Raw genomic sequence first — 11,978 nt, 5'->3', positions numbered from 1 at the left:
ATTTTGATGGAACTTGCAACATTCTTGCTGCTTGGAAATAATTTGGACACTTGTTAAATTCACTTAAAAGTGAGAGCCCAAGACAGAGCAGCAAAATTTTAATTCTTGATATCTAATCTGCTATATTATGTTGTATTTTATTGTAATCCAATACATTATTATGCTTACAAATGAGAAGTGAGACATAAACATTTCATGTAAGACAATAACTAACCAATATATCCAATGATTGGTAATGAAAACATTTTTCAATGCTTTCATTCTAGGACATAGCAATAGTACTTAGACTTATATACCACTTCATAATGCTTTTTAGCCCTCTCTAAGCGGTTTTACAGAGTCAGCCTCTTGCCCCCAAAAATCCGGGTCCTCATTTTACCCACCTCGGAAGGATGGAAGGCTGAGTCAACCTTGAGCCAGTGAGATTTGAACTGCCGAACTGCAGCTAGCAGTCAGCTGAAGTAGTCTGCGGTACTGCACCCTAACCACTGCACCACTGTGGCTCTTTTACATCTTTTATGTATCTTAATCATCCTTCTCCAGTGTAAAAATAATGCAAATGTGATAAATGACTAAATATGAAATAAAATATTTCAAACTACAAAACTTTTCAAAAGAGCAACTTGTTCATACTCGTTTCTTTCCTGAGGTCACAAGCAAGCCATAAATTCTTGGTTGTTTACTGCCAAACATCAATAGCAATTTTTCTCCTAAGAGTCAAAGCAAATTTTAGAGTTAATGGTTGATAGGTGTCCCATCCTTCATTAATTATCTTCCGGTTGCAACTCTTCCATCAGAATCCTGCAGAAAAAGGAGATGGAAAAATTGGACACTTGATGGAGTTAGCATGGAATTATTTGTTTGGTCTCAACTTCTGAACTTCTTTCTATTCCAAGCAATGAAAACAAGGAGGAGTAATATTAAGAAAGCTCTTTTGCCTTTTTTATCACTTGACAAGCCAGCCAGTCTTTTGAATAGGAGAGCAATCTTTCTTCACTGAAGTAGAAGTCGTATTTCACAAGCATGTCAAAAAGGAGGCCTTTCATATATATATATATATAAATATATAAATATATAAATATATAAATATATAAATATATAAATATATAAATATATAAATATATAAATATATATATATATAGATATAGATATAGATATAGATATAGATATAGATATAGATATAGATATAGATATAGATATAGATATAGATATATATACACATTCCAAATTACCTCTCTGTATCTGAGCATAGATGTTATTTTAATCCACAAAGCATTGAACATTCCGATTTTCAGCTTAAAACTATCTTGGGTTTGATGGGTTTAATTGCTTTAAGCGCTTTTTTTTTCAGGGCAGAAAACACAGAAGACATTCTTTAAATTAAAAACATGCCCACTGAACATAGCAAAAGAGAAACATCTGCACAGAATGAGGGGGGAAAAAAAACAAAGGAAAAAATCTACTGCAAGATTGGGCAAAACCCTGGTGGTATTTGCCAAATCCCTCCTTCCTGATTTTCTTCAGACATATTGTTTGCAAGTTAAATAACATGGGTGGGAGGACTGGCAATGAACTCGGTTGCGGCAATATTTAAGGAAGAGCACAAAGCAATTTCTTAGTTAGCTTGGGCTGGCAAGAGAGATGGAACAATTGAATCCGCACAGTGTTCTGGTGACCGGTTCGAACCGTGGACTTGGCTTAGAGCTGGTCAGGCAGCTGGCAAAGAAAAGCAACCCCCCAAAATGGATCTTTGCCACTTGCCGGGACCCGGCTGGACCCCGTGCTCAGGTGAGACCTGCAGCTTTATGTGCGAAGAACAAAGATTTTTTGTCTGTAATGGAAATTTGCTTATTAGCCAGGTTCTTCCTACGTAAACCAAGATTTTTATGCAGCCCTAGTTCAGTGAAATCACAATCCACTAGTTTCTAGGCTTTTTTCAGGCAGCCAGCAAGCACCCTGCTGCCCATTGGGAGACTAAGGAGACTAAGATAGATCTATTTCGGACTTATTAGTCCTCATCAGTTAGCCACACCCTCATCCCATGTATCCTCCCTGTCTCCCAATGGGCATCAGGGTGCTTGCTGGCTGCCTGAAAAAAGCCTAGAAACTAGTGGATTGTGATTTCACTGAACTAGGGCTGCATAAAAATCTTGGTTTACGTAGGAAGAACCTGGCTAAAGAGAAATAAACATAAAGGCCTACGAAAAGAAAAGAAAACGAAAATATATATAAAAGAGTTTGTTAAATGAAGACTCGTTATATTTAAAATGTTTTAACATTGCTTTTCTTTGCAGAAGGAGGGGGAGGTAAACAACGGGGAGCCTAATTTCTCCAATCAATTGATTGGAAGATACTTACAATGGTCGCATATTTATAAATCTTAAGAGCCCATGTGAAATTTCATCACGTTTTGTTTTTGTTATCCTCGTTCAAATAAGCCACTTGCAAAATGTGCTGCTCCAGGCTAAGGACCTATTGTTCAGGGCCAGCTTAGGAAGCTCCCGCTATCCCTGAGCTCCCTGTAAAGTTCTTTTCAGTTCTTCACTCGCTTCTGAGCCTTTGCGACACAATGGACGCTATTTACCAAAATTGCGTCTCATGAAGTGCCTCCCTGAGGTCTTGTATAGTATAGAATAGCCCCAGAGGTCTGCAACCTTAAACACTCAAAGAGCCATTTGGACCCGTTTCCCACAGAAAAGAAAACACCGGGAGCCACAAAACCTTTCCCGTTCCTGACTATTTCTTGAGCGGCCACAAAACTAGCATATATAGTTGAATGAAACATTCTGTTTTCTTCTGAAACTTTTCTTTTCTTGGATTTATCCATGGTTGGCCTACCGGAGGTTGAAAAGCTCAATAAATCGTGTGCCGGAGGGTGTCACACATTGGCGGTTTTGACGCATAATTTGAGTGACAGGGAGCCGCAGTAGAGGGGTGAAAGAGCCACATGCGGCTCCAGAGCTGCAGGTTGCTGACAGGCCAATAAATATAGCCTTTATTGTCATTGTACATCATGGTATACAATGAAATTGGTTTTAGCCCACTGGTGCAATCCATGACAAAAAATACAAACAACATAAATAGTATAAAGAATAATCCCTATGCAAGCAATTAAGTGGGGGGAGGAAAAGAAAGAAAAAGAAAAACTAGTCATACGTTTCCGCGTGTGCATGGAGTGATTGTGGTTGTGTTTAAGAGTCTGACAGCCCAAGATAGAAACTATTTTTAAACCTATTTGTTCGGCTGGCTATGCTTCGATGTCTTCTGCCCAATGGTAGAAATGTGAAGAGACTCTGACCAGGGTGTGAATCATCTCTGAGTATCTCCCTTAGTCTACTAAAGCAGCGAGACCTGGCGATGTCATCCAGTGGTGTTAGAGGGCAATGAATGGTTTCTTGTGCCGAATTGAATTGTAAATTCATGCTATATCATCAGGAGGGTTAGTTGCCCCCAACTTTCTGTTCAGCTCTTCCTCAATTGCCGTCAAATCTTCTCAGCATCAGAACGCCTTTGTTCCTGAAGTCTTCCTGGCTTCCAGCAAGCCAAGTGCTATCGTTCCAGGGGTTAAATGCTCCCGGTTCAGACCGGATCGCCTGATCCGGTAGTGATGGTGGCGGGTGGTTCGGAGAACCGGTAGCAAAAATCCCTGCGCCCTCCCACCATGCCCAGCTGAGCCACGCAATCATCAGAGGCTTTTGTTTGTTTGTTTTTAAAAGCATTTTTTCTACAACCTCTTCTGACGAAAAAATGCTTTTAAAAGTTAAAAAAAAAAGCCTCTAATGATCTCGCGGCTCAGCTGGGATCGTCAGAGGCTTTTCAAAGCATTTTTTTCTGCAACCTCTTGGCCGAAGAGTCTCTGACGATCCCAGCTGAGTTGCCTGATTGTCAGAGGCTTTTCAAAGCATTAGAAAAAATGCTTTGAGAAGTTTAAAAAAAAAAAGTTGGCCATGCCCACCCAGTCACATTATCCCCCCCCCACCAAGCCACGCCCACAGAACCGGTAGTAACAAATTTTACATTTCACCCCTGTATCGTTCCCATGAACCTACTGTTTGCTTCTCCTCACATTTTCTATTTCTTGTAGCCTCATCTAACATTTCTTATATTTTCTTCAGATGAATTGTTTGCTAAGTCTGTATTCCTTAGTACAGGCCTTGTTTTGGAGTCCATGGGTTATACAAACCTATCACAATTACCCTGTTTCCCTGAAAATAAGACATCCCCTGATAATAAGCCCAATCGGGCTTTTGAGCGCATGTGCTAAAATAAGCCTCCCCCCCGAAAATAAACCCTCCCTGAAAATATTTAAACACAGAGCTAGAAATCAGAGAAGACAGCAAGAGGAGCCCCATCTTCCACCAGGCGCCCCAAAACAATGATTTCCCTGAAAATAAGGCCAGGGTTAAAAAAATATATAAGACAGGGTCTTATTTTCGGGGAAACACGGGTGAAAGAAAAAAAATCCTGAAAGGGATAGAAAACTATTCTGATATGAAAATTGCTGCCTAATTGCTCACCTCTAATACTTGTTTCCAGTCATTTCTTCTCTGCTCAATGACTTTCCGGCAGATTTTGCCCATGGAAAAGATCTACTAAGATATGAAGAAAAGAAAAGAAAAAAGATGTAGTGGAAACATATTTGCCATGGTTAGCTATAAAGGAAAAGGCACCAAGTTTGTGGATTTTTTTTTTCCTTTCAGGACCTGAAGAATTTGGCTGCTGAACACCCGCAAATTGTCATCATGGCCTTGGGTATGTGTTGCGAAAATCCCTTTGGTTCTTCTTTAGCTGAGAGGGAGAATAACTGAAATTAAGCAACACAGTAGATCATGCCAAGTAAGCAATAATTCCATACACCCACATCAGAGCAGATGAACATTGCCTTGCATTACAATTGGTACTTTATACAGTTTAGGCAAAATTCCACAGATGGATTCCAGAAGCAGCTCGATCTGCTACCAGACAAAGAAACAAGCATTCTGCTGGGCATATGCATTGGAATAGCAGTAACTTATGACTTTCTCTTCCATTTCTGTCAAACTTATATATGATATTGGCCGCAACTTTTGGGATATTATTGGGAGGAACTCTCACCCAAAGCTGAGTTTAGTAGTTTGCATACCTAATAAGGGTGATGATCCACCAAGCTGCACCACTCAGCCTTTGGCTGAGAGAGGCTACTATGTGCAACATTGTACTAATTTACTAATAGAGCCGAGGTGACGTAGTGGTTAGAGCAGGGGTGAAAACCAGCAGGTTCTGGAGAACTGGTAGCGGAAATTTTGAGTAGTTCCGAGAACCGGCAAATACCACCTCTGGCTGGCCCTAGAGTGTGGTGGGAATGGAGATTTTGCAATATCCTTCCCCCAGGAGTGGGGAGGGAAAGGGGATTTTGCAGTTTCCTTTCCCTGGGGTGGGATGGGAATGGGGATTTTGCAGTATCCTTCCCCTGCCTTGCCCACCAACCCACGCCCACCAAGCCACATTATGCCCACCAAGCCACGCCCACAGAACCGGTAGTAAAAAAAAAAAAGGATTTCACCACTTTGGTTAGAGTGCAGTACTGCAGACTACTTCAGCTGACTGCCAGCTGCAGTTCAGCAGATCGAATCTCACCAGCTCAAGGTTGACTCAGCCTTCCATCCTTCGGAGGTGGGTAAAATGAGGGCCCAGATTGTTGGGGGCAATATTCTGACTCTGTAAACCGCTTAGAGAGGGCTGTAAAAAAGCACTATGAAGCGGTATATAGGTCTAAGTGCTATTGCTAATAAAGGGTTGGACCTGTTTTTCAGCCATACAGTCCCATCTGAGTCACGTAACTGGCGGAACAACATTTCTGTATCACCTAATTAGGTGAATTGCAATTTAATAGGTTTTATGATATGCTAAGATATAAACCAGAGTTATAAACATTAATTAAATTCAGAAACCCAACACAGAAACCTATCAATCACACTGCTTTCCTACACGCTTTCTATTTCAGAGTGGGGTGGGAGCATGATTTCATAAATTATGGCTTCAGGTCAGAGGTTTTTGCCATCCATAGTTTAATAAAAGGCAGGAACTCAGGTACTGTCTTATCTTTATTGGCTTCCCAAAGAACATTGGCATGTTTCAAAAGCATAAGTAGGTGACAAGTCTCTACAATCTTGAGATTACTCTCACATGTTTCTACAGGAAAGTCGTTTTATTATAACACAGACAAAAAAATAGAAAGAGCGGGCTCAGCAAAATGCAAGTATATTAAGGGGTGGGCTTCAAAATTTTTAGCAAGGGGTTCTCTGCCTGTTGCTGTGTGGGCGTGGCCATGGTGGATGTGACCTAGTCGGCCTCCTGCACCATGGCGGGAGGGGGGATTTTTGCCCTCTCCGGGCTCTAGAGGCTTTCCTCGAGCCTCCGGTGGGGCAAAAACGGCCTCCCTAGGCTCCGGAAGCTGGAAATAAGCCCGTTTCTCGCCTTTCCTAACTTCTGGTAGGCCTGTTTTTTGCCCTCTCCGAGCCTCCATACACACCCTACACTTACCTGCATCCAAAATGGGCCGCGAGGGGACTCCTGGGGTAGGCAGGATGGGGTGGGCGGGGCCAGCCAGGAGTGGGATTTGGGGGTTCTCCGAACTGCACAGAATCTTAGCTAGAGGTTCTCCCGAACCCCTGCAAATCCCAGCAGCCCACCCCTGAGTATATTTATTGGACAACTGTGCGGTATGCAAAGTTGGAGATGGAGTAACCTACACTTCTTTTTCCCATAGATGCGGATGATCCATCCAGCGTCAAGGCTGCCGCAGCCAAAGTCACAGAATGCGTAAAAGGGGCTGGATTGAACCTCCTGATTAATAATGCCGGGATTGCCAATGGGAGCACCTTGGAGACTGAAACTCCAGAGAGCATGGCTGAGACCTACAGAACCAATGTGATTGGGCCCATGATAGTTGTCCAGGTAAGGAAACTTTCTGGCCCTTTCCTCTTGGAGTAGAAAGGATATTTAGATGCAGACATTCCATACAACAAGTTTTGGCTTGTTTGGGGTTTGTTTGTTTTTTTCCCTCTGGATTAAGGAATTCCAAGATGATGCTGAACTTTGTCCAGGGAATTCCCTGAAGAACTTTGATCCCCACTCTCCCTCTCTGCTCAACCACCCCCTCCCCCGATTCATGGTTTTAAGAATGAATCCTGAGCTCCCTGAACTCCTTGAAGAATAGGATATCGGGACCTGAATAGAAATATTGCCCAGTAGCTGCTCAGATTATGATAGACTACGGATATAAAATCAGTGGTGGGATTCAAATAATTTAACAACCGGTTCTCTGCCCTAATGACCAGCTGGGTAGGTGTGGTTTAGTGGTCATGTGACCGTATGGCCGTGGCCAACTCAAGATCACTCATGTTGATGGGCGCTTCGCCTTAGCTGTTACAATGTAATAAGGGTTAACCAGAGAGGCAGTTTCTGTAAGCAGGGTAATAAAGAATAGGCTAGAAACACCAGCAGAATGTTCCCTTCCTGCCTTCCTTACAGGATTAGCCCTGTAAAGTGGAAAAGAACAAAATAAGATTTCTTCCAACAATCGGTTTGCTGAACTCCTTAGAAACTTAACAACCAGTTCTCCCAAATAGTTGTGAATTGGCTGAATCCCATCCCCATAAGATGGAAAAATTGTGTTGATTGAAAGAGGGATGCAGTGGGTTCCATTTGGTTAGACTAAAGGACAATTCTGACATTTTCCAGTAAGTTATTGGCAAATCTTTGGGGTCTTTTGGGGGGAATTTTTATTGATTGGGAGATGTCCCAACCCTCCTGCCACAAAGAGGAGGGGGTCAAATTATTCTCTAAAGCTCCAGAGGCAGGACAAGAAACAATGGTTGGAAACTGATCAAACAGAGAAGCAACCTGGAATTAAGGAGAAACTTCCTAACAGTGAGGACAATTAACCAGTGGAACAGCTTGCCTTCAGAAATCGTGGGCGCTCCATCACTGGAGGTTTTTAAGAAGAGACTGGACAGTCACTTGTCTGAAATGGTATAGGTTCTCTTGCTTGAGCAGGGGGCTGGACTAGAAGACCTCCAAGGTCCTATTCTATTCTGTACTATACTATACTATACTATACTATACTATACTATACTATACTATACTATACTATACTATACTATACTATACTATACTATACTATACTATACTATACTATACTATACTATTGTTCTGTTCTGTTCTGTTCTGTTCTGTTCTGTTCTACTCTACTCTACTCTACTCTACTCTACTCTACTCTACTCTACTCTACTCTTTACAGAAGCTTTGCTTGCCCTTCATTTGTTCCTTTCATCCTCCAGGTGTTCATTCCTTTGCTGAGGAAAGCAGCTAAAGGAAGTTCCCTGAAAGGCATGAGCTGCAGCAAAGCAGCCATCGTCAACATTTCCAGTGAAGGAGGTTCCATCACAAATGTCCTTGAATGGCAACGGGGCCACATCATTGCTTATCGCTGTAGTAAGGTACAGATGAACTCATGATCAGAGAACGTAAGGGTGAATTCTGTTGTTATCACAAGTAGGAGAAGAGCACATTTGAATGGTCTGGCACCCTTGAGAACTTCGACGGAGCATTCATTGATCTTCCTCTTCCCTCTCTTCCTCACAGTGTGCTCTGAATATGCTCTCTAAATGCCAGTCCTTACATCTTGCCAAAGATGAGATTTTGTGTGTTGCGTTGCATCCTGGATGGGTACGGACTGACATGGGAAATTTATTGGTAAGCAAATTGGAAAGAAAGAAAAAAAGAACTCTGAATTTTATACAGTGGAAACAAACACAGACCAAATTATCTGTACTAGAAATGGAATGTTTCAAAAAAAAAACCCATCGGCCATGCTGAATCTTTTCATGGATCTTGGCATACCAGAGATGATGGTGCAGCAGTTTTTCTAAACAATTTCAGGAAGTAGCGCTTGGATTTTCCTTGAGAGTTTCACCTGAAATCAGACTTTGTATGAAATAATATATACCACATACCATGAAACTCTTCCCACTTGATAGATTAGAATTCTAGAAACAGCCAGATGCAGTGGTGGGTTTTAAAAATGTTTACTACCGGTTCTGTAGTACCGGTACAGTACCAAGTGGCTTGGTGGTGGGTATGGCATGGCTTGGTGGGCGTGGCAGGGGAAGGCTACTATAAAATCTCCATTCCCTTCCTATTAGCTGGCAGAGAATAGATGGGGGCGGGCGGGCAGTCAGAGGTGGTATTTACCGGTTCTCCGAACTACTCAAAATTTCTGCTACCGGTTCTCCAGAACTGGTCAGAACCTGCTGAAACCCACCTCTGGCCAGATGGTCCCTGGAATCTTGTGGTCCCACAGGAGGTTTCAGTATGATCCTGAAGAAATTTGAACATTTCTGTGATCTCCAGAATATTACATTTCAGGATCAACTTTTCTACATCACTATCAGTGAATTTATGCTAGCTGCTGTTGGATAGGGTTTTTAAAATTACAGTGGTACCTCGGTACTCATCCTTAATTGCTTCCAGGAGGTGCGGTGAATACCAAAAACAATGAGTACCAGACTATTTTTTCCTATAAGGAATAATGTAACGAGTCAATAATTTTGTGATAATTTAAAAAAAATTAAACAGGACTCTCCTTTCCCCGATTTCACTTCAGCAAGACTTGTTCTTTGATATAATTTCTTGTCTAGTAACATTTTCTTGCTGATACAGCTTGGAACTGTACCATATTAAACTATTGCCTTGAATTCTCTCAGTCGATTACTAGTTACTAGGCCAGGGGTCAACAATCTGCGGCTCTGGAGCCGCATGTGGCTCTTTCACCCCTCTGCTGCGGCTCCCTGTCACTCAAAATATGCATCACAACCGCCAATGTGCGACACCTGCCGGCACGCGATTTATTGAGGTTTTCAACCCCTGGTAGGCCAACCATGGATAAATCCAAGAAAAGAAAAGTTTCAGAAGAAAACAGAACGTTTTCTACATATGCTAGTTTTGTGGGTGCTCAAGAAATAGTCAGGCACAGGAAAGGTTTTGTGGCTCCCGGTGTTTTCTTTTCTGTGGGAAACGGGTCCAAACGGCTGTTTGAGTGTTTAAGATTGCAGACCCCTGGACTAAGCCTTTAGGCTATTTTCATCAACTTCTTTCATCTCTTGCCTGTTTTTTTTTTTTTTCAGGGAACAGCCCCAATGACACTGGAGCAGAGTTTGCGAGCTATTCTGAACACCCTTGGCCATCTCTCTGAGAAAAATACCGGGACATTTATTAACTGGGAAGGGAATCTTGTGCCCTTGTGAGACAACCAAGATTCTGCTTCTCTGCACTGAAAGATAACTTTCTCATCAAAGGCAATGCAGATTTCTATCTTCAGTGCTCATTATCTCCTGCTCTGCTTCGTCTGCTCCAACTCTCCCTTGCTTCAGGTAATGACTGGTGCCTATAAAATGTTGCTCAGGCAGGCTCTTTCAAACTGCAGATCCCAATGATATGTCTGAATTACTTCTAGGGATCACTGGCAGCGGTTGCAAAACAGCCATTTCGTAATAGAGAATTTTCTTTCCAGATGTCTAGAATCTAAAGCATACATTTAAGAGATGCCTACATTGAAGAGGATGACTTTTTCCCTCAATACCACATCTGGGGATGCGAGTCTAGACATGGCCTGTACTTCTTTTGCAAAAAGGCCATCTGGAACGTTTTATACTTCCAATATATTAATCTATTTTTTTAAAGGCTGTTACACATGAAATAAAACTGATTAAAAATCTGTTTTGTTAATAATAATTTTTTTTAAATTTGATTTATATGCCGCCCTTCTCCAGAGACTCAGGGTGGCTTACAATGCGCTAAGCAATAGCCTTCATCCTTTTGTATATTTATACAAAGTCAGCTTATTGCCCCCACAACTGGGTCCTCAATTTACCTACCTTAGAAAGGATGGAAGGCTGAGTCAACCTTGAGCCTGGCGAGATTCGAACCTGCAGTAATTGCAGGCAGCTGGTCTTAATAACAGGGGTGCTTTAGACCACCGTACTACCAAGGCTCTGTATTCATTCAATTCATTAGTAGTATTGGCCAAGAAAGGAAGCTATGTGTGGTGCTCTTGAACTTTCAGAAACTCACAAAGGATTTGTTGGAGGTCCCCATAAAAAGTCTGAGATTTATAATCGATGATCTATGAATTTCTGACGAATCTGATTCTTTTCTCAATTTCCTCAGTTCATTGCACAGATGGAAGGAATTTTTTTTAAAAAAAAACTTCTCTTCTTGAATAAAGAAGCCAATTGTTCTACCATTTCCCCCACTCGGGAGTATCTGGAAGAAACTAGCTAGAGAAGACTCTCGCTTTCGGTCAGTGGAGACATTGCTTCGTCTTGATTGGGAATCTCATTTTCTTTTAAGTGAACGAGCTCCAATTGACTTTTACCAGAGGTTTTGGCAATATTGCTGAGCCTGAGGTTTTCATGCCTCATGCATTTTATCCAGTGGTTAAATCCAATTTTTTTTTACTACCTGTTCTGTGGGTGTGGCTTGGTGGGCATGGCAGGGGAAGGATACTGCAAAATCTCCATTCCCTCTCCTCTCCAGGGGAAGGATACTGCAAAATCCCCATTCCCACCCCACTCCTGGGGGAAAGATATTGCAAAATTCCCATTCCCACCCCACTCTGGGGCCAGCCAGAGGTGGTATTTGCTGGTTCTCCGAACTACTCAAAATTTCCGCTGCCGGTTCTTCGAACTGCTCAAAATTTCCGCTACCGGTTCTCCAGAACCTGTCAGAACCTGCTGGATTTCACCCCTGATTTTATCAGGATGGCACAGATATCTTGTCTCGTTCTCGTATAACATCACTTTCCATTTTGTTCCCTTCTTTGGCTCCCCCAGGCTGAGAATACCATTATGTCACTTGAATATTTTGAAGGAGTGTGAGTGAGATGTGTGTGAGTTACACCCAATCATTTAGTGACTGTTTGAAGTTAGGACGACACT

The 11,978-nt window shown here is 42.1% G+C and overlaps 1 protein-coding gene and 1 long non-coding RNA gene across 3 annotated transcripts; one reads left to right on the top strand and one right to left on the bottom strand.

The window, feature by feature from the left end:
- Nucleotides 1–82: 82 nt before the first annotated feature.
- LOC148112272 (uncharacterized) lies at nucleotides 83–4,644 on the bottom strand. The gene is made up of 2 exons (XR_015729639.1): nucleotides 4,518–4,644; nucleotides 83–801 (listed from the first exon to the last, which is right to left on the bottom strand). It is a non-coding gene; the product is annotated as an uncharacterized LOC148112272 (long non-coding RNA).
- LOC117670541 (uncharacterized) lies at nucleotides 1,506–10,756 on the top strand. 2 transcript variants are annotated; one of them, XR_015729638.1, is made up of 7 exons: nucleotides 1,523–1,788; nucleotides 4,701–4,752; nucleotides 6,749–6,936; nucleotides 8,322–8,480; nucleotides 8,626–8,736; nucleotides 10,167–10,412; nucleotides 10,496–10,756. XR_015729638.1 is itself a non-coding variant. In XM_034425786.3 (6 exons), the coding sequence occupies exons 1-6, from the start codon at nucleotides 1,642–1,644 to the stop codon at nucleotides 10,284–10,286; spliced, it is 777 nt and encodes a 258-aa protein (XP_034281677.1). In that variant the 5' UTR covers nucleotides 1,506–1,641; the 3' UTR covers nucleotides 10,287–10,756. The 2 variants fall into 2 exon arrangements, 1 of the variants encoding a protein (XP_034281677.1); XM_034425786.3 differs by having other exon boundaries at nucleotides 1,506–1,788; nucleotides 10,167–10,756.
- Nucleotides 10,757–11,978: the final 1,222 nt, after the last annotated feature.

Source organism: Pantherophis guttatus, chromosome 11 (assembly GCF_059756535.1).
Source record: "Pantherophis guttatus breed Tessera chromosome 11, ASM5975653v1, whole genome shotgun sequence".
NCBI classification, from domain to species: domain Eukaryota; kingdom Metazoa; phylum Chordata; class Lepidosauria; order Squamata; family Colubridae; genus Pantherophis; species Pantherophis guttatus.
This window is presented reverse-complemented; position numbering and strand designations above follow the sequence as displayed.